General features: G+C 42.7%; 1 protein-coding gene across 1 annotated transcript in view; it reads left to right on the forward strand.

The window, feature by feature from the left end:
* STX18 (syntaxin 18) overlaps positions 1–23,458 on the forward strand; it is a 113,577-nt gene that overhangs the window by 69,302 nt on the left and 20,817 nt on the right. Inside the window, exons 3-6 of the mRNA XM_006277408.4 lie at positions 12,107–12,222; positions 14,476–14,553; positions 14,734–14,800; positions 20,156–20,271. Coding sequence (XP_006277470.1) covers positions 12,107–12,222; positions 14,476–14,553; positions 14,734–14,800; positions 20,156–20,271 — 377 coding nt within the window. The remainder of the gene's footprint in view (positions 1–12,106; positions 12,223–14,475; positions 14,554–14,733; positions 14,801–20,155; positions 20,272–23,458) is intronic.

The following is a 23,458-nucleotide window of genomic DNA, read 5'->3' on the forward strand; positions in this document are numbered from 1 at the left end:
ATCAAAATATGTTCCAGAGTGAACTGTCAAGTGATTCCTAACACTATTTCACACAGATTTGGGGAGCAAATGTTTAATTTGCACAAAAAGGGCATTTTGTCTAACTCTTACAAATCGGAACCATGACTGCTCAACACCTCTAAAAATCAAGCTTAGCTATATATCTTGACTTAACCCAAATTCATATAGAGTAATTCTTTTTCTAAAACAAGAAGCAAACCAATCTGGTGGTTAGCTTTCACTACTTTGTAATCTTAAATGGAATAGTGAATGACCAACACTAGGTGGTGCTGTAAATTTAATACAAAAAAGGAGGCCTTTTATAGTGTGAATGTTGTTAAGTGAGTGGATTCAACAGTGGACTTGCTAGAATGCTAAAATAACAGAGTTCTGCCAATAAAAAATGGGTGCACACTGACCCTTAGGTGATTTAAGTATTCTGGCTACAGTTAACTTTAAGTACTGTATCCTACTAACATTGAAAGCGGGGGAAAAAGCAAAATAATGAACAGAGTAAAAAGCCAGTTAATTTTACTTTGGCTTCCAAAATTATCTTTACTTTTGGAAATGTGCTTTTGTGCAACTACTTGCATCAGTAATTCCCAATGAATTTCCACAGACCCTAGCAGTACCTTAAAGCGGGCTGTGGTTTTCTTCCTCTAGAAATAGACAAACATCATCCTCTTGCTCCTGGTATTCTCATCTCTGATGCCAATAAATCTTGTCTTTTAAAGTTCAAATTTACAAATTATCAAATTCCATAATAGGGTACTATATTTGTCAGGAATTGCCTTAAGTGTAGAAAGAGATTTCCAATACATCCCAGTTGGCACGTCTATATGAGACACTTTACTGCACAGTAGAGCTAAATACTGCACATATGCGTCCGTGTCTACATGTGCAGATGCTTGCTGTGCAATAATTGGCTCTAATTGCGAGTAGATTTGCTACCTGCAAATGCAAGTAGCAAATTTACTCAAAGTAACGGCACGTAGACACCTGACCAGGAGCACAGTTTCTGGTCAACCAGGCACCAGGGGGCAAGAGATTGCTCCCTACCCCCAGCAGCTCCCTGCTGCCTGAGCGGGCTCTGCCACTGGAGCCCAGGCAGAGGCAATGTCCTCTGCAGAGAGCTTCCAGCCCCTACTCCGTGGTCACAGGGCCGGAGCTTGGAGATCCTTCTCTCCCAGTGCTGGCCCTGTGACCATGGAGCTGTTCCTGGGAGATAAGGATCTCTCAGCCCTGGGGTGTGACCAGGGGACTCAGGCTGGGAGATGAGGATCTCCTGGCACCAGACCTGCAACTGTGGAGCTGGTGCTGGGAGATAAGGATCTCCTAGCCCGGCCCTGTGACCACAAGGCTTGAGCTGAGAGATAAGGATCTCCCCACACCAGCCCTGTGACCACACAGAAGGCACTGGGAGATAAGGATCTCTCAGGCCAATGATTGCGGAGCTGGGGCTGGGAGCTTCCTGGCCGGGCTCCATTGCACCCTGGCAGCAGGCAGTTTCTGGGGGCAATGTCCCAGACCCCTCCAGGAGACAGCTCTCTTCTGGGCCCTGGGCTAGCACCCAGAATGAGCTTAGAGCTTTCCCTGGATGCTACAGGGGCCAGTTGCAGGGCCACAGGGAGCAGGAGAAGTCTGCTGCCAGGATCAACGTCTTCTCCCACATCCCAGCATATGTGGACACATGCCTGGGAGTGTTTACTCCCAAGTAGTTTACTCGAGAGTAAATTGTTCCCAGATCTTTTGCATGTGTAGACGCACCCAGCATCATATAAATACATGCAAATCTTTCTTTATTGCCAAGAGGAGCAAGGAACATGCTCATTTGAAGGTCTGTGGCTGTAGTATTCTCAATTTGTCCTCTAACAAACATTTAACAAGGACATGATTCATAAAATACAAAAAACATTGGTTGGTAGAGTGTCAGGATCTGATCTTGACTTCACAGAGTAGAGGCTCAGAGGGCCACAACTCATGGAGAAAGGTGGAGTGGCAGGGGAAGGGTCTCCTGCTGCTGGCCCCTGATTAGCCTGGGGCTCCTGGCTGCTATATAAGGCTTCCTATGTCCTGTGGAAGCTGTCTGAACAACAAGGTTCTTGCTGCCTTCAGACTTCTCTGTTAGCCCCCTGGCTTCTATATGCTGATTGCATATCTAGCTATCCACTGCTGATCCTGCCTGGGCTTTGACCTCTGCCTCTGTCTCATGTCTCAGGCTCTTTGGAACTCAGTTCTCCTAGATTCCTGACCTTGCCCTGCCTGTTGTTTCTGCTTTGATTTGCACTCTGACCTTCTGGCTTTGACACAGCTATCCCTCAGCACTCTGGCCAGCTCAGATTAGCCACTAGGCAGACCATCAAATGCCTCAATATGCAACATAGGGAGTGTATGAAGTGCAAGTAATTCATCTCCTTTCTGGAGCCCTTTAATAAGCAATAGCAGGTAACATTAAATGAAGCATTGTCGTCCCTATTGATCTGTCTGAGTAAGAAAAAAATGGGGACCGGGTACCTTAAAAATTGTTTTGCTTTAAACTATTGAACTTTCAAATTATTTTCTTTTCTTTTCTCAGTTTAATCCCTGTATTTTTCAAAGCAGTTATTAAAGAGTTGGTTCTAAAGGACCCTTAGGCTGTCATAAGCCTGATCAGTGCTTCCTGTTATATATTAGCTAGGCAACAGGTATCCCTTTTGGCATGGTGTTTTTATTGCAGATTAACAGAAAAAGCAGTTTATCAGAATGTAGTTCTTGGTCACCTGCTCCTGCTTGACGTGTCATTTGGCTTCCCTTTTGATCTTTGGATCTGGTACAGTTTACCCTCTGGCTTGTATTGTTTGGAAAAGGTAAAATTTGGCAATTAATTGTGGCCTTCCATATCCAAGACGGGTAGGATTATAGGAAAATAGGCCTGGAAGGGACCCTCATAAAGTCATCTTATCTAGCCCCCTGCTTAAGGCAGGATCATCCCTGATTAAACCATCCCAGCCAAGGACAATCTGTTCTTGAAAGTTTCCCAAGTTGAAGATTCCCCAACTTCTCTAAGTAGCCTCATCTAATGCCTAACCATTCTCATGGTCAAAAAAAATCATCCTAATCTCCAACCTAAATTTGCCCAGTTGCAGCTTGAGGCCATTGCTCCTAGTCCTGTTGCCTACAGCCACAGAGAAAAACCCATCTCTATCATCCCTATAATTGTCCTTCAGCTATTTGAAAATTGTTATCAAAACTCTCCTCAACTTTTCTTCTCAAGGCTAAGTAGCCCTAGTTCTTTCAGCCTTTGCTCATAAGTCTTATCTCCCAGGCCCTAGCTTTTGTTGTCCTGTGCTGAACTCTTCCCAAGCTGTCCATGTTCTTCTTGAAGTGTGGAACCCAATGAATAGACAGTTAATATTTGGGAGGTGCTATCCAAATGCCTTCATTATTTTTAAATGCTTGCTAATACCTGGCTTCTTGTTTACCTCAGAGATTTGTTCATTAATAATTTACTCTCCTGAAGCATTAAACTTTAGATTGACATTCAGAGAGCTTGTGCTAGTTTATTTTTGTTAGGTGCAAAATACATTTTAATAGTGATAAGAAAAATTAACAGAAAGCAAGACTTCCCAAAAACATAGTTTACCTGAATTTAATGTATTCATTTTTAATTTATGCTTGAATGTTACAAAGGGGTTTTATACCCTTAACCAATACAGATAATGCCAGATATTTGAATAATGATACCTGTTAAATGTCAAATAACTATTATTGCAAAGATGTGCCTTTAGACTTTTTCCACTAAATAGAATTCAGTTAATCTGCAGGTGTAATGTGTGACTACAGATTACTTTAAAAGATACTTAATTCTAAAGATTTTATAAATACTTAAAAAAGGCTCCTTATGGACTATGGACCTAATTCTGTTCTCATGACAGTTGTATATTGATGTGATATCATTGATTACAGTGGAATTATACCTGATTTCTAATGGTATAACTTGAGAAGAGAATCAGACTTTTGTAGAGTTCTGCGTTCCAGTAGGTGGCTAGTTCTTTGTACCAAAGCCAGCCCCAAACTGCTTTTGTGATGTGGAATTGATAATGTTCTGGGCTCTGCAATTGCTTTGTAGTCCAGTGGTCATACTATCACTTTTGAGGTTTTTACATATTTTAGATAGTACCTCCTAGCTGGTTTCCTGTTGCTTATGTCATCTCTTAAGTTATGAATCCATTTACAGTTTAGACCCTACATTTTTTCAGTGCTCTAATTTCAAGCCCTCTCTTAAAGGTTTAACCAGGTGTTTGAAATTTAACTGAGTTTCTTGAGCTGATAGTCCCTAGGTTTGGGCCAAGGGCTGTGTCATGCTCTGTGAAGATCCTGCAACTCTGGAGATTATGTCCTTCTTTGGATTCATAGAACACACATATCTGGTCCTTTAGCACGTAGACAGGATGACATAGTAACAAGTGTAGCAGGCTTCCTTTTCCGAGCTTGGGTCAAGTCCCAGGATTGAGGGTCTGCTGTTTGATTGGTGGAGCCCACCCACCAATCCAGAGGCAGGGTAAGGGAAGCACTGCCCCACCCTTTTCCGAAGGGAGGGGGCAAGGAGCAGATGGACCTGAATCAAAACTGTGCCAGCTGGGTCCAGAGAACTTCAGGGGTGGAGCCCCTGAAGAGTATAAAAGGGGAGCGTGCTCGACACGCTGGAGAGAGATGACGAAGGACGGTGAGGAGAGAGGAGCTCCAGAGACGGCCGTCCTTGGGTCCCTGCTTGAGCTTCAGCGGTGTGCGAATAAGTGTATGGGGATCAGGCTCTAGGAGCTGCTCGAGGCGGCTTGACCCTGCGAACCCACCAAGTGGCTGAGCAGTCGGTGTGCAGATCAGCACACGGAGAACTGGTCCTGGGAACAGCTTGAGGCTGCTCGGGCCCCACATGGTGTGCGGATTGGCACACAGAGAATCCACCCTGGGAGCAGCTCGTGGCTGCTTGGGCCTTACCCGGTGCACAGGCTGGTGCATGGAGGACCCATGTGGGAGCAGCTCACGGTTGCTCAAGTTAGCCCCAGCCCTAGGCCGAGTGACCAGAGCACTGCAGTGTGGCTCCTCCTTTAACTAAAAGAGCCCCAGTGCCCAGAGCAGGGCCCGGGAAAGGGAGGACCACCAGTGTGAGACCAAGGAACCAGAGCCTGTAAGGGTTTGGCTCCTGCAAGAGAGAGAAAGCCCTGGGCTGCCCAGCACAGAGCGCCAGGCCATTGAGGAGAACTGAATGCGCCACTGGGGAGAGGCTGTTGTGGGATCAGCCACCAGGCGACCAGCCTTGGCTGCTTCAGAGAGGAAGCATGAGTTGCTGGGGAAGTGGGTCCCGCAGGGGAGGTAGGCACAGGACAGGAAGGTCTGCCGCCTCCACCCTCCATTCTGGGAGGGGCGTGTCCACATCCCAGGGCCCTAAAGGGGAGGGGCTCCAAGGAAACCCCTCAGGGAGGTACTAAGTGCACTTCCTATTTTGGGTGATTGCTGTTGTGTCACGGTCTATGGGTATTCTTTAAGGAAGTTTATATGGTTTATATGTTCTTAATGTGTTTAATATGTAGGTCTAGAAAATATTATTAACTTATTGGGGTTGTACAAGTTAAGTCTTCATATATGTTTATCGTGTTGTAACCTTAACTATCTTGTTCAATGTATTATTATATATGTTGTAAGTTATATGGTTTATGTGAATTGTGGAATATGATGTGTAGTGATATATGCTAAGCTTTATTGTAAATATTTCATGTTTTATCTTAAGTATTGATTATAGTAATAAATTGTATATAGTTAAGCACTCAGTCTCAGCCTGGCTCTGTAGAGAGGAGAGGGAACTGCTCTAGTAGCTGGCCCCTCTATCAGCACCCTGCCTGACCCCCACCACTGTCATTGCAGGACAGGGCACACACCCCTGGGTGTACCCAGGCTATGCAAGCTTTTCCAGTTTCTTTGTTGAAGTGAGTGGATATTTTGTGGGTGCTCATTGTTAAGGTGCCTTCACTGGGAATTGTGCATGCCTATTCTTAACTCTGTGCATCTAACACAAACTGGGTATACAGGACAGCAATATACAATTAAAAATAAATAATAAAATACACTGTCTTTTATTACCAAGTGGTTTTTGTTTGTTTGTTTGTAGGAGGCTTATCTCTTGCCTCTTGCCTTAACATCTAGGCACCTAATACTTAAAAACAGACAATAAATTAATCCTCAGTTAATGGATTGTGTAAATAAATTTTTATTTGGCTCCCATATATTGCAATAACCACATTTTCTCAAAAAGGAGAAGGACTTTAGTGGACTTTAGTGTACTAACTTGCTTAAACTTGCAAATAATCTGGGAATAATTTAAAAATTATGCAGGTTTCTCTTTTGGTAGGTAATGGGGATTATGTTGGGGTGTTTAAGAATGTAACAGCAGTTTGAAAATAAAACTATTTTGTGTGCAATAATTTACTGGAGCACATCATTTCTGTATATAAATGATGGTTGCATATGACAGTGTTCCCCTCTGCTATGTAGTTTCCCACTTGGTGCTCACAAAATGGTTTTATTTCGAAATTGCCATTACTTTCTGAAACATCTTCAGGCCAGCATGAATGTGTCCTCTGTCCAGAGCAGTGGAATTGATTTTCCACTTCAGTCAGTGTTTGTTAGGGAAGAACTCTTCATGCACTTGTGACATTTTCTGTTTGGACTGAAATGCTCCACCTTTAACTGGCAGTAATCCCCAGGTGACCATTCATTAGGTGAAAAGTGCTGGAGAGTATCTATTTTTGATGACTCCCATATATCCTGTATGCTTTGGGGTAGGTGAAGCTACTGTTGTCTTTCTAGTACTTTGCTTTTACTTTACTTTTAACTAGGGGTGCACCTATAGAGATTTTTTGGGCCAATACCAATGGCCAATTTTACAAGCCATATTGGCCAATACCAATCCAATAGCCAATATGTAGCCAGGCAGCTTGCAGAGCACCATCTGGACGGTAAGTCTGTTGTGGGGAAAGGGGCGAGGGTGGGGAGGGTAGATTAAGGCCCCTGCAGTGAGGAAGGGATTGGGGCAGGGGCAGGGGCGAATGCTGCACCGCCGGAGCAGGGTGCAGGACAGAGCTGCGGCTTGTCCAAGGGGTACGGGGGGGGGGGAGGTAGGACAGCTCCCGCCACTGCACACATCCTGGGAGGGCATGGGGGGCATGTTCCTCGAAATTTGCATGTGGCGCTAGGGCAGGCTGCTGCTGCAGGCCAGGTTTGGGGCAGCGTTTGGTTCTTCCCAGCTGGAGCTGAATGAGGTTGTGCTCAAGATGGGTGGTAGCAGTCCTGGGAGGGAGGCTACAGGCAGGCTGAAGCCACCCCAAAGTTTGTTGTAGTCCCACACCCCTCCCAGGGCCACCGTCGCCCGTCCTGAGTGTAGCCCCAGCCTAATCACCCTGCCTCAGCTGCAGGAACAGCCCACCCTCACCCCACACACAGATCTGGGGGCATGCACACCCCATGCCCCCCTCCGGGTGTGTGCAGTGGTAGGAGCCGCCACCCCTCCCCGTGCCTCTGCACAAGCCGCTTGCAGCTCTGTCCTGTGCCTCACCCTGCCTGGGCAGCACCTGTCCCAGCGCCACTCCCTCCCTCACCATGGGGGCTTCACTCTGCCCCTTCCCTCATAACAGACTTAGCAACTGAACCTGGCTGCTCTCCATGCTGCCAGGCTGTACTCTTGGCCACCTGCGTGCATGCATGGGGCATTTATTGGCAACATTATTGGCCACATCAGTCAGAAAAAGCCGATTGCTGATACCATCAATTTTCCTTATATCAGTGCCTATTCGAAATGGGACCAGTGTATTGGTGCACCTCTACTTTTAACTGTCATGTCATGATCCATCTAAATCAGTGGCTTGCAGCCTTTTTAGACTCAAGGCACCCTTTGGAAAATGCCAACTCTTAACCTTCACTCATTTTTCAACTATAGAAAAATAATTGAGCAATTTTTCTGTTGCACAATACTTAAACCACAACAGGTAGGGGTGTTTTTTGACACTATGGATTCTTATTTGAAATCTTAGGGCTTATGTTATGATCATGGGTAGGTCTTTACATACCTAAAGACCCCTCTAGACATTTGGGTAAAGGTATGATAGGATCTGATATGCAATCCACACCTCCTGCCATGCCACCCATGCAGAGCACGAGTGTAACTGTGGGATCCAGCATCAACTCCAATCATGCCTTATTACTGGTGTGGGTGGAGTCCAGGATCATGATCCAGCATCAACTCCAATCGTGCCTTATTACTGGTGTAGGGGGAGTCCAGGATCATGCATGCACCAGCAAATAGCAAGTTCCCACAGCTGCAAGCCCCACAACTGAGGAGATATGCAGCTGGGATGGTGTGTGGGATGTTGCTGCAACTGTGAGCCTCGTTAATTGTGGGGCTCATAGCCACAGCAACAAGTGTTGCACCTCTGTGGCTGGGAGCCCCACAGTGGCATGATAAAAATGAGCCATGAAGTTACTACACACATTTTGTGGAATAACTTTGTGGCTTATTCCTTATTTTATCATGCCACTAATTGGTTGAACATATGACTTAGTCCCACCTTAAGATGTGATTAACTGGTTGATTGCACCTTAAGTGTAATGTGTAGATGGGGCATAATGGTTCTAATATTGTTCTGTAGTACCCTGGCTGAGAACCACTAGTCTAAATAATTTCCGTTTCTTTCAAATCCATAAATTTTAATCTGCCTGGATGGCATTCTTGCTATTCACTTCTATAAATGAGACAATTTCTAAACCTTTCATCCCTGAGAAACTGTGTTTAAAACTGCACATTATGATTCTGTCTTGAAAAATAAAAGGCTAGAATTCCTACAGGGATTTTGTCACAAGATTTATGAATCCTTCGAGTTTTTATCCGAAACAGAATCATATTATTAGTAACAGCATGAATGGAAGAATCATTTAAGGCTGTACTGGAGTTGCAATTTTCTCAAATTCTTTCTTGGTTTTTCCTTCTATTTAAAGAAAACAAAATAATTTTGTAACACTTAGCACTTAGATTTGCTTTCATCAGAAGCTCTGGGCACCTAAATAATACAGTATGCATGCTGAATAGTTGGAAATAATATACAACAAGAGAATAAAATAGAGGACATTCTTTCTTTTTATATTTTATAAAATAATTTTATGTGCAGGTGTATAATAGATGTGTCCCAAATGAATTGGGATGTTATCACATTAAAAGACTAGAACTGATTAAAATGGGGGTAGGCAGAAAGTCCCCCTCCCCTCCCAAAGATGACATCTAAGGCTACTGTCCTAGTCCTTCTTCCTTCCTTCCCCTTAATTATGCTGCTGCACTTAAATATAGGGATCTGCATTGCCTCTGAATGGCAAGTTCTGCATAAAACTGTGGTACTGTTTGTCCCTTTGTAGGTTTGTTCCATTTTTTTGTTAATTTGTCAACTACGATATTTATTCTAGAATCTTACTATAAACTATTAACTGCATATCATACCATATGTAAATGAAAGGCAAGTTGTAATAGGTTTACCCAAATACTCCTATTACCCTTTTGAGCGTGGGTATATTCCTGACCTACCCCCTCACTGTAATGCCGCAGATCTTTGTCATGCTGTCTTGCTCACCCGCTGTGCCTTGATTTGGTTATCATGGGACAGACAGACAGGTTGGATGACTCTTCAGGAGAAGATCCATCTGGCGGGGTCCTGGTTCTTCTGCAGGGCTCTACCTCCCCTGCACCCTGCCCCTTTTCTCTCAGGCCTGTGGTGAAAAGTCCTTGTTGATCTGCATGAGAAGACCTGTCTGGATTGAATCTGGCCTATGTAGATTGAATCTCTGGACCCCTCCATGTCCCTTGGTCTGTCGCTATCTGACTCTTGTCTCTGATCCTGTGAAATCTCTATCCACTGTTAATCCACTTGCATACCCACAAGTATGGCATTCACTGTACTCTTTGCTTCACTTCCGCCATATCTTCCTTCACGTAGTTCAGTGTTTCCCACCCAGTGTGGTGTGGCACACAGGTGTGCTGCAGAATTTTGGGGAGCCATGCCCCCCAGCTGTCTGTCTGTTTGTCTGCAGCAGCAGGCAGGGGACATGGCTCCAGCCAGTGATACAGGTGCTGCGCCACCCTTCTCCCATCACTCCGCATACGGCCACGCACACCCCCTAACTCCTGCTCCGTGTCCTGCCACACACCACCTGCCTTCCCCTCCCCTCCCTCACCCCGCTCCGCATCTGGTGTGCCACAGTGTTTTTTTATTCATGTGTGCTGTGAGATGAAAAAGGTTGGGAAACACTGATGTAGCTCAGGGAGCCAATTAGCTGGTGCTTTAGATCAACTTTTTTTTAGCTTATCCTTCAACCTTACTTCAGGCTTTACAACTTAATTCTCTTGATGCCTCCTGGATCCCTGCTGTAGGGTCCTTTACAATCACAAATCAGTATCCCCTGGGTGCAGCCTTCACAGCTGTACTTAATACAACTGTATTCACCCCAATAAAGTAAATTATGGCCTATTTCTCCAGTCAGGCCCCCAAATGCATCCAAAGTTCCTAAATTAATCACACTTTCTTCTTTAAGCTGCCCTATCATTCCAGCTGGCTGTATAGCTCAGTCACCACCCTGAGGCCTTCACATGCCTTGGCTCATCTCTAAATACCACTATCTTCTCAGTCTGTACTGCCTCTCACCCCCTGCCAGCCTCTGCTGGGTGCCCCAAGAAAAGCATCCCATCTGACCCTGTCTCTAGTGTTACTAGCACAGCTTCCCCTTCCCAGTTGCCCTCTTCATTTAGCTTTCCTGGAGGCCCAGTCAGATCCTCATTTGGGGTTTGCCCCAGCCTCGGTGACCTGGGTGGATTTGGCTCCCTGAGTCCTCTTCTACCTGGTCTGCACAGTTCCTGGCTCCGCTGTGTTTTCCCCACTCCTGGGGGATGCCGAAAGCCGATGGTCTTCCTGGTGTCTCTCTAAACTTCCTGCTCTTTTCTCCTGGCTAATCAGAGCCAGCTCCCTGGGGCATGTAGTCCAGTGCCCTTAGAGGCCTACTTGCCTCCCGGGTTCTCCCCAGATACTTTTCCCTGGCATGCCAGGGAGACACAGCCCGTCTGGACCTGGCCTGGTAAGTCTCTTGCCAGCATAGCCAGCCCCACAGATCCATAGCGGAAGCTTGCCTCTAGCCCCTGCTACACCCATGCTGTTGTTGAAATGTATTATTTTCCATACTCCTCCATTCTAGTAGTGTTATTTGAGGTCAGAGGTTTTGTAGTAGGGAAGTAGTGCCCATTGCAAAAGTTACATTCAGAATCTGGAATGATAAGTGTGCAAATTTCAGTGAATTCACAAGCCTCAGCTTGTTAATATTTCCTTTTCCTATGTAAGCTGTTCCTATATCCTATTCAGCTAGCGCATTTGTTATGAAGCATTGATCTTATACTTTCAGAATGAAAAATGCTGAATAATAATTGGTACAGAGAGTAATAGGAGTGCACTGACAGAACAGTTAAGGAGGAGTTCTTGCTGCAACTTGTTATAACTTCACTGTAGACTTATGCAAATTGTCATCTCCCTTGATTCAAATGTTAAATGGGTACCTGGTTATTTGGGGTGGGAACTTAGAGGCTGGATGTAATGCTAACCACATCACTTCCTTGCAGGGCATTAAGACACACCAGTTCCTATAGCTATCCTAGTGCCATGGACATCTAGGCCAAAGCAGACTTTTGACCTTGGCTGAGAACGATAAATGATAGGTTCTTTGGTTGATTTTCTCCTTTATTCATGAGTTTGGTACAGGAGTCACTATGATGGCCTAAATTAATTAAGTAATCTTCTCTTCCAGGTAATCTTATTAATCCAGACTTTTAAATAGTAAATATTTAATACAACACTCAGGACCATGTAACAGTGACTTCCATGATTATGCTACATTTGTACTTTACTATGAATGATTTTAATATAAACATCTATCTCCATAGTAAAATCTGTCTATAGAGACAAACAGTTCAAAGGCAGGTCCAAAACATACAGTAGTAATTTTGTACAGAGGATTAAAAAACATTATCTATGCTTTTATTGTTTTCCAGCCATGTTATGTCTGAGTACGTGAGAATGACAGATACAGAACGTGATCAGATTGATCAAGATGCTCAGATATTTATGAGGACATGTGCTGAGGCCATTCAACAGCTAAGAACAGAAGGTAAAACATGTGGAAGTAAATGGATGTTCATTACTGATAAATGCTGATGTGATTCTGAATATTGTTCAGACTATCCTCCTTCAATAGTTTACACTGAAGTTGAATAGGCTCAAATTTTGCTCTTATTTACACCCATGTTATTAAATTTACTTCAGTGGAGTTGTTACTGATTTACTTTGACAGGAGTGAAAGGTGAATCCAGCATGTAGAACTGAACTTATCCATCTATGTGCAGTAACTGACATATGAGGGAAGGGAAAAAAAATCTAAGAGCTCATCTAACATTTACCATATAAATAGCAATTTTGTAATCTGGCATAGGAAGGAGCCAGGAGGAGTCTTTTCCATGTAGGTATACTAACAGGCCAATCATTCAAGCCACTAACAAGTACACTGTTAAAAATTGAATAATTCTGCCCCCAGTGGACTTTTTATTTAGCAGTTATGGAATAAAATGGATAGATTGCAGTGGGACATTGCGGAGCAGGGGCCAGAACATAGGGCTAGTGCCCTTCCCTCTGAGCCATGCTCCCTTGAGCTTGACCCACAAATCTTCCCTTCTTTGCTGCTCAGTGAGTCAGCTTCAGCAGGATAGCAAGGAAGTATCTGGGTCAGGGCTGTCCTGGTGGCAAGTCACAGGCCACATGAGGGGTTAAGTTGTGACCCACAGGCTCTCACCCAGCCACTGGTCCCTCCATTTCTCTGGCTGCAACAGTGGCCAGAGTCTCTGGGCTCCCCCTCCTTCCTCTGGCAGCTGCTTCCTGCCCTTACCCAGGGGGTGGGACAGTGTAGTGCAGCTCACAGGTGAGTTGGGGCCATGCGGAGTGGAAGAGATCATGCCCACACCCAGCACCACTGGCAGGTGCCTGCAAGGGTATGCATTGCATGGGGAGAGGGGGAAATCATGCTTGCCCAGTGCAGCAGAGTGTGTGTGTGGGGGGGGGGGGTGGTGGGCAGTGCAGTATGTCTGTTTGGGTGCACAAAGCAGCAGGAGAGAGGGTCTGCACAGTGAGGCACAGTAGCCCATAGCCCAGTAGCCCGCACAGTGTGCAGCTCACCCAGGTGTTACCGCTGGGGCATGTAGCCCTGGGGTCATAAAAGCTGGACAGCCCTGCTCTTGGTAATGTCCAGGTCAGCCACTACCACGGGCCATGGGCCACTTGCTGCCACCTCCACCATCCTCTGCCAATTCCTGTCCCCAGCAATCATGGGGAGGGCTGAATTTGATGGCCATGGTTAAGCAGCACCTGTTGCAGGATCGGGGGAGAGAGTAGCAGGAAGTGTTATCGAGGGGTGTATGTTGAAAGTTCTGTGCAGGGCAACAGAAGGGAAATAAATTGGGCAGGCTTCATGCTGCCTACCCTCCATGCTGCTGTAGGCCAGCTTCAGTTACTTTGTAGTCTGAATCTGGCCTGATGGCCATAGATTACCAAACCCTGATTTAGAATATTATAGATAAGTCTTTATTTTTTCTCTCTTCAAGCTTAGCTTGAGCACAAGTCTGTTCTATAATACACAAGTAGCTGACACACATAAGAAGCATGCCTGCAGGAAATTTCAGCACACAGGGTGGCATCTACATATGTGCTTTACTGTGGAGTAGACTAATTAGCTCCAGGGTAAAGCGTCTCCATGTGCACCAGTATTAGGACATGGTAAACTAATTCTCCACCATAAGATAGTACTGTTGGGGGCTGTACTATTTTATGGCAAAGTAATTAACCCCACTGAAACACACATGTAGATGGTCACCAGGTGACTGTCAGACTCCTGCCTGTCACCTAGCCACATGGGTCCACACTTTCAGCACCCCATGACCCTGCCAGCTACTCTACTGCCAGCTGCTGCCACCCAGGGATGATCCCCTGTGCCCTCTGCCAGCCTGGGCTTGCTCCTCCCTGGCTCAAATTCCTGCTGTCCCAGGTGCACGTGTAGACAGTGTGCCCAGGAGCAGTTTATTCTGGCTCAAACAGCTCTGGAGTTTATTGCTTTGCCTTAATTTCACGTGTAGATGTACCCACAATGATAGAACAGAGAAATTACATGTTTCCTGTTGGGTTTTATTTCTTCTAAATCATTTGCTCTCATGAATATCTTTGTTTGATTCCTTAAAATATATTAATAATTCTGTTTGGTAATGTCTTCTGTTTGTAAATGTGAAATTGTCTTTAAAGAGCATCTTCTAGAAAACTGAAGACATGAACTCTCATATACTTCAAAACAAAGTCTAACATGATTCCTTTTTCATTTCAGCACTCAAGGATGTCTTGCCTCCACAAGTGAAGGAGCACAGAGCAGCTGTCTTGGATTTAGTTGAAGACTATTTAAAAAGTAATTAATTGCTTGCCTTTTCAAGAAATTAATAACAGTCCAGAATTGAATGGTCATTTGATTATACAATCTGGTCAGCCTGGTTGTTTTTATATTTAAGAGCATAATAATATATATGTTTAATCATGATCTGCTAACTGCATTTGTTGTGTTTGTATGTTTTCTTGCCATGTTCAACAGGAGTATGTAAACTGTACTCTGAACAGAGAGCCATCCGGGTCAAACGAGTGGTAGATAAGAAAAGATTGTAAGTAGAATTACTTAGAAATTGTCTGATTGCTTAAGAAACTCATTTGCTGAATAGATGTGGTCTAAGTGAATGGGACAGTATAAGCTTCACGGATACACTTATTCATTAGCAGATTATGAGCAGATTGTTTTAGCTGGAATAACCTCAGCAAGCTAACGGCTCAATAGTAAAATTGTTTTATGCTGCTTTCATGCACAGTAAAGATTATAAAATGCACACTGCTAAAATGTATAACCATTTGTTGTAGATTTTAGAAATGTATTTGAATAAATCGCAAACTGGAAAATCTTATTTTAACAATCCAGTTTGACACCTACTAATAGGGAGACTCTTTTAAGAATCTGAAATTACTTCCATAATTCTTCCTCTTTAAAATAAGAGGTATGATACTGTATGTAATATAATCCAGCATGGGGACGCAACAATATGCCTCAGTGCTGATGGTACAAGATATTATATCTGTTGATCTCTGATCTTTCTGTTTAGTTGATACTAGCTAGGTGGTAGGTGTTTGTGATCAGGACTGATTAAAACTATAACCTTGTAGTTTTGCTGTATAGCTAGCAGAAGGTAGCAGCTTCTACTTCCTACCAACATTGCATAGATTTAAACGAAAGCTCTAGAAGCGAAGAGTTTCCCAGTGTTTTACAAGTCCTCTGAAACATCTAGCCCTGTCTTTCTCAAGGAACCCAAAGCCACTGTGAAAGAAAACAATTTGTATTTTCCAGCCAGCTATCAAAAACATAACTGCCTATGAGTTTTCCTTTTGTTCATGTGAAGATACTGAATAACCGAATGGGCAAATTATCAATTTTAAGTTTGTCACTTCTTTTTTTTTTTTTTTGCAAATTCCAACCTGAATTTTCCTTAGTCAGGTTTTTATATGGCAGACGTGTACTAGTAGTTTTATTTTTAAGCATATTTCAAAGAAGTCATACTCCTTTATGTGTTGGAAATTGAACATGGCAGGTGTTATTTAAATTAAAAACTAGTAGGGTGGGGTTTTTTTAAAATCCCATGGGAGTATGTTGCATTCAGAATCGTGAAATACATCTATAATCAATGATGATGAGATTCACTCAAGGTTTCTCCCCTTAGAAATGAATACTGGAAAACGGTTTTATTTTTATTTTGCAGAAGGGCATAAACCAGCTATATGGAAGAATTAGGATTTGCCCCCCGAAATTCTTCATAACTGTTGAAATGTAGCACCCCCAGGTGAAACTACAAGCTAGAAACAAACTCAAATGGAACGTTCTTGCACATTAGATGAACTATCTTGTCAGATTCAGTGTTTTTAATATTGAATTTTGAAGATAGACAGCATAGCTGCTTGCAGATGTGGAAAAAAAATCAAAACAAGTTTTACTTTAATTTAAACTCGACACGCTCCTGAGCTGAGCCCAGCACATGCCTAGAAGAGGCAGCACATTAATTCAGCCTGGCTCTGTATAGGTCGGGTGCTTTAGTGGGTCTTTTTTGGCACTTTTTTCTAATAGCTGATTGAATCAGCTTTACATAGCACCAAAAAGCCCCACTGAAGTGCCTGATCTATGCAGACAGAGTCCCTGCAGAGTTGGGTCGAACTGACTTGCTGCTGCTTCTGGTAAAGCACGGGTTTGGGGGGGAGGGGAGTAGGTTCCACATCTGCAAGCAGCCCATGATGCTAGCAACCGTCTAATTGGTTAATAAGTGCTCCCTGCTATTCCACTTTCCATGTCCTTTTTCTATAATTACAATGTGAAGCCTATTTCCAAGATTTTTCACATATCCAAATAGGAGAACAACTTAATTTTATGTATGACAAAGATGGAACAGTGAAAAAGAGCTACACTAGAACATGGAATATTTCTAGATTCTAAGCAGTCTTATAACATTTTAAAGGGGGGAAAAAACCCACCAAAAAAAAACCCACATAAAAAATCAACAAGTGAAAAAATCCCCCAACATTTGTAGAAGACCAAATGATATGGCTTTGCCATTTATTTTACTCAAGTGTGGGAACTGACAAACAGATGTTAGCCAAGTAGAGAATATATACGTTGCAGATATAATATCATGGCTAAATTGCTTTTTAAATTAAAATTCAATATAAATAAATCACAGGATATAAACCAATCTTTTCGATGACGTTTATAAAAAAGCCATTTTTTTCTCTACAACTACTTGATTTGTAACTTCCCTCAGGACTTCAGGGTACATTTTATGTGAGAATAAGAATCTGTGTTATCACTTAAACTATATTTTCTTAAAGTCTTCTGCATTGCAAGCTTTTTATTCATTTTAATTGAAAAACTAGTACATCAGCATACTTTGGAAGTTGAGGAGTACAATAATAAAAGGATACATTTATTTAATAGTCAATCCTGCAATAGATCTTACTTAGTACAGTTTAGTGGGTATTAAATATATGCTTGGTAACACAATTAACACACACCTTTTAGTATGGTCTCAAGATTAAGTCAATCTAGTTTATTTTAATTTTGAGGAACATTCCAAAATCTTAAACAAAGGTCCTGAGTATTTTAAGTTTCTGATATAATATAACTTGACTCTGTATGATTTCAATTGTTGTGATAAAAAGTTCTGCCAAACACATGATTAATTGCCCAAAGTGAAGAGTTGAGAAGTGCAAAGGCAATAAGACATTTATATAAATTTGTATAGTTAGATTAAACAGGCATTAATGCTTGTTACCTCCTTAAAGTTTTAACATAGAGGTCAGCAGTGTTTTTGGGTGTAGTGCCAAAAACACCCACAACCATGAATTGTAAGATGTTGGCATGCCAGGGGTGGATGGCAGGAGAACCGTGAGGGGCCCAATCCTTGTTGTACAGCCCTGGCCCTTTCCCCACTGTCTACCCTGAGGAGCACGTACATGCCAAGCAAAATGCTTTCGCATGCTTACAGCCTGGCACCCATACTGGGGGTTGCCTACCCCTTTTTTAACATATCTCAGACTTTAAGCTTCTCATCCGAGGTGCAGATTGGAATCTCTGACAACGTACATATTTTTAAAGAAAAAACAAAAGTCTTAGTAAAAACAAAATTTTTATTATCTAGGAAATCAGCAATTTAATTGTGTTAGAATAATAATATGAACTGTATGAACAACTAAAGCTTATGTTAGACTTTTCTCTATTGTGCAGATTTAGCAAGCCTTTCTCCTGAATCCCTACTTCTTGTAACTAAATTTTAGGTCCAAATAGAGATGCTTGTTGCCTCTCTTTTACCTTTTTAGATATTCTGTCCTGAGGGCAGTCAAATTAGGCTTTCTGTCCAGTTTTGATCTCTGCTTATATTTAAGCAATGTCTTACATAGATAATATACCAATTTTGCTAATACTTAAAGAATTAAAATGTCTGTGCAAGAACCACAAGCAATACCTCTGTTAAGCAGCAAAAGAGTACAGGTCATATATGAAATTAACTACTTTTTAGGAAAGCTAACACTACAAATGCTATTTTTAGTTTCTTATTACCTAGCATATTTTCAGCAGTACTCAAAATGTTTAAAACATGAGATCTGTTCTTTACATTCTTCATATCACAGCATAGTAGTTAAGCAGTTTATTTGCTGTTACAGAATTCTAAGTAAACCTCTGAAGTTACTGAATAAAATATATTGCTGTTATTTTTCAATCCCAATATTAAGATATTTTTGCACTATCATTGGTGAAATATGTATGGCAAATATTTCGTAGGTGATCAAAAAGCAGGGCCTTTTGATGCTTTTAGCTGAAGCTGATTTAATGAGCTATTACATAGAAGTGCCAAAAAGGCCCCATTAAAGTGCCCAATCTTTACAAATGCTGCAGAGCCAGGTTGAAGTAACATGCTGCCCCTTCTGGGCATGCGCGTGGCTTGGCATTTAATGTGCCAAGTTTAAAGTAAAGCGCCAGGTTTTTGTTTTTTGGGGGTTTTTTTTGGGGGGGGGGGTTACATCTGCAAGCACCAACTGGCAAAAACCAAAGTCAGTGACTGTGGGGATCCCACTAACTGACCTGCTGTACAAGGGGGCACTGTAAAGGATCTAGTGGTCACCCAAGCATGAGACAGCATTTGGGAGAGTAAATCAGCTACTATGCAATGTGCTGGTTCTCTGCAGCCCAGACTTAACGAAGGAATTTTTATTGCAGGCATATGCCTTAGAGTGAGACTTGGGGGCTGTTCTTTCCCAGGAGTTTGAGGACAGAGAACACCTCATTTTATATCCCAGCAGAAAGCTCCTCCCACAAGAGCAGAAATATGTTGTAATAGAAAAGGAGTGTATAACAATTTAAGTGGGCAGTTGAGACCCACCGCTACTACCTCCTAGGGGCCCATTTTTGGTTGGTCACTGACCATGCCCCTTTAACATGGCTTAATGGTATGCAGAAGGCCAACCCCCAATTGATGAGATAGTACCTGTCCCTGCAGCCTTTTGATTTCTCTATATGCTTCTGCCCTGGGACTGCACATGCAAATACAAACTTTCTCTCCTAAATGGGGGTGGGAGGATTAAAAAAATGGAAGAGTGTATCCTAGACTCCACTCTTGGGAGGGGGGATGTGTAAGAAGGTGCATGGCTCAGAGGCTAGAGCCCAGCTGCAGGGGGTTAGGAGCTCTGGGCCAGCTGCTGGGGGTGATTAGAGGGAGTTAATCCCCAGGGAGGGTAGCAAGAGAGAGGAGCAAGCGCAGAGCCAGAGTTGTCCTCTCAGGGTCTGAGGAAGGGTCACAGGCTTTGGTTTATCCGTTTGTTGCTTGCGTATTTGTTTGTTTTATTGTGTATGTTGTTTTCTGTGGGGACAAGTTTGCCCCAGGAAATATAACTGCCTGGTGAAAGGAGTGACTGCCCCACTATACTGAGGAAAACAACTGTTTTTCAAACCAAGTACTCAGACTTTGTGTTTTTCTACTTAATGATATTTGACAATACATTATGCAAATGCAAAAACTACTTGAAAAGTAATGTCAAACTGTCCGTTACTGCAAAAAACTTACAGAACATTAACGTTTTTTGTTTAAAAATAATCTCCTAAAATTGACATTTTAATATACCAGGTTTTAAAGGAAGTTTATTGAAATCTATTGTTTTCATTTACTGCAGCCTTACAAAATTGTACTTAACTCATATCCTTATTTTTTTAGGAGTAAGTCGACTAATATTTGTTTTCTTTCTTACTATCAAATGATGTAGAAAAAGATGGCAAGTAGATTTTGTATTTTGATTGATTAATTTTCATATGAGTTTTGCAAGGCTGAGTTCCTAGATAGTGTATCGGCAAGTAAACTTTGATTAACACCTTAGTGTCATTCTAGGGAAATCCAGCTGGATGAAATTAGTTAATATATGTGCTCCTGTGCTTGTAGGTCCAGACTTGAACCCGAGAAGAGCAATAAATCTGAAGCTGCTTTTTCTCCTGAAAATGTTTCAAAAAACTCCTTAGACAAATCTGAAGAAAAACCTACTTCTGAAGAAAACAAAGGTAAAAATTCATGAACCTTTTTTCCATTGCTTCTAAATATTTAAATTATTTTAATATCTGGGAAGTGACAACAGTTTTAGATTCTAATCATATTCACACACCACTCCTGAGCCTGTGAGATGTGACACCCCTCTCGATCTGTCTCTCAAAAAAGCCTTTGAGTTTGCTGTAGACTGGGAAATTTTTTTTTGCAGAATGCTTTTCTGAGTAACAGAAACCTAAGAAGTAATTTCAAGGTTCACCCCAAAGGGAATTTTTTTTTCTTTGACAACATTAAAAATAGTGCTTTCCTCAGCTTTAGTTCTGTCCTTGGTCTGCTAAGGTAGCCTTGTTAGAGTGTGAATATCATTATAGCACTGAAATTCTGTCTGGAGAGAAACAAAAGTAGAATTAAATGGGACTTCAGGGTCCTGCTGTGTCTAGAACAGTGAGAGAAGGAGCAAAGTGCGCTAAGGAGTTCTGGTAATCCGATCAGCAACTATTATATCTTAATCTTAAACAATAGTCATAAAAGGAAAAACATATCTGGAGTCTTGTTTTGTGTCATGCATTGGATTGGTTAGGGTGAAATGGGAGCTCCCCTTTCCGAGGGAGGGCTCCAACTTTTGAATTAATTCTCAGATAGTGTAATTTTTTTATTTTACCAGAGACATAGGTATAATTTCACAGTAGGGTTTTTCTTCTCACATTGAACATTGTAAGTCAGCAGGCCCGGATGAGCTGTATCTGAGAGTACTGAAGGAATTTGCGGGTGTCATAGCAGAACCACTGCCACGGCTGTTTGAGCACTCGTGGTGCTCAGGTCAGGTCCCAGAGGACTGGAAAAGGGCCAGTGTGGTGCCTATTTTCAAGAATGGGAGAAAGGAGAATCTGAGTAATTATGGGCCAGTCAGTCTCACCTCCATCTTTGGAAAGGTCTTTAAAAAGATTATGAAGGATCATATATGTGGGAGTCCAGTGGGAAAAATAATGCAGCAAGGAAACCAGCATGGGTTCGTAGCAGGTAGATCATGCCTGACCAATCTGGATTCGTTTTACCACAGTCACAAAATGCTTAGACCCAGGAGTAGAGGCGGATGTTGTTTTCTTGGATTTTAGCAAGGCTTTCGATACGTTATCTTATCCCATTCTCATAAATAAATTAAGAGGCTGTGACAGATGTTTACATGGACTGGAGGGTGGCAAATTGGCTTAGCAGTCGCACCCAGAGAGTGGTAGTAGACGGGTCGGTATCGACCTGGAAGTATGTGGGCAGTGGGGTCCTGCAGGGTTCAGTCCTTGGACCTGTACTCTTCAATATATTCATCAGTGACTTGGATGTAGGTGTGAAGTGTACTCTGTCCACATTTGTGGATGATACTAAATTGCAGGGTGAAGTGCACACTCTGGAGGGTAGGGAACGATTGCAGGCAGACCTGGAGAGATTAGAAAAGCGGGCAGTACACAATAGGATGCAGTACAACAAGGGCAAGTGCAAAGTGCTTCATCTAGGGTGCAAAAATATCCAGCACACCTACTGGCTGGGAAGTGACCCTCTCAGAAGCACAGAAGCAGAAAGGGATCTTGGAGGCATAGTGGACTCCAAGATAAACATGAGTCATCAGTGTGACAAAATCATCAGCAAAGCGAACCACACTTTATCGTGCATCAGCAGTTGCGTGACAAATAGATCCAAGGAGGTGATACTTCCCCTCAATGCAGCATTGGTCAGACCGCAGTTGGAGTACTGTGTCCAGTTTTGGGCACCATACTTTAAGAAGGATGTTGATAGACTCAAGAGGGTCCAGAGGAGGGCCACTTGAATGGTTAGGGGCTTACAGGACAAGCCCTATGAGGAGAGACTGAGGGACCTGTACCTCTTCAGCCTCCACAAGAGAAGGCTGAGAGGTGATCTTATGGCCGCCTACAAATTCATTAGGGGGATGCAGCAAGGGATCGGAGGTGCTCTGTTCACCAGGGCACCTCTTAGGGTAATAAGGAACAATGGGCACACACTGACAGAGAGCAGATTTAGGCTAGATATCAGGAAAAACATCTTCACAGTAAGGGTGGCCAAAATCTGGAATGGGCTTCCAAGTGAGGTGGTACTCTCTGTTACCTTGAGGGTCTTCAAGAGAAGGCTGGATGGGCATCTGGCTGGGGTCATCTGACCCCGGCACTCTTTCCTGCTTAGGCAGGGGGTTGGACTCGATCTGTTGAGGTCCCTTCCAACTCTAGCATCTATGAATCTATGGATAAAGCCACAGGGTTTAAGTTTGCGTCACTACAGTTCATGCTGCATATTCATACTAAGTTAGACGTGACATGGCATATAAAGTGTATTCATGATTTTCCTTAACACATTATCAGCATTTTACAGTTCTGATACATGCCAACAGAGAACGTAGTTGTTTCTTCAGCAGTTCTGTGTAGTTCCCCGAGTATGGAACACTACTTCAGTCTTGGACAACATGCAGTCATATCATCGAGAACATTGTTATAATATTCAGCACAGAAATCTGTGCCATGCCACAAGAGACTCTAGTCTTTGGTTGCCTAGAGTCATCAGATGTGAACCACAACATTAAGCAGCAAAGAGGTATTATTTATGGTACCTTTTGGTGCATTTCAGATTTGATTTTGATTGTGCTAGGAAGGAAATTTATTATTAGGTGAATTTTAATTGTTTATAAGCAAGTAGCAAAAATTGTGTTTGGTTATATAAGTGATGCTGATTATTCTTTGACGAAACTCTGAAAGCCATTGTATGAATATAGTTCTATGTAGAACATTTGTATTTGTCCATACAATCTCCCCCCCCAAAAAAAACCCAAAAAAACCAAACAAACAAACAAACATACAGAACTAGATTAAAAATCCTGTTTGGTTTATAATTGTACAGTTTCCTTTGTGGTATCACCAATAGTGGCAGTGGAAACTAGGGTGCAGCTGAAGATTAGGAAGGCTGTTTAAATCTTTTGCCTTTGATTTCTTAAAAGTGCCTTTAATAATAATAACCAAAAAATAAAAAAATATATCTTACAGTGTTCTAAACTATCCTTGGGATATGAGCAGCTTGGGGAGTGGTAAATGCTTGCATTTCTGAAGTATCCATCATGAAAGCCTCTGGGCTGTTTTATAGGAACCTCTCTGCTACACAGATTAGTTCTGAGAAGAACTAGAAGAACCTGCCCTTTGTTAGACCATA

The sequence above is a fragment of the Alligator mississippiensis genome, chromosome 2, assembly GCF_030867095.1.
Source record: "Alligator mississippiensis isolate rAllMis1 chromosome 2, rAllMis1, whole genome shotgun sequence".
Classification (NCBI taxonomy): Eukaryota; Metazoa; Chordata; order Crocodylia; family Alligatoridae; genus Alligator; species Alligator mississippiensis.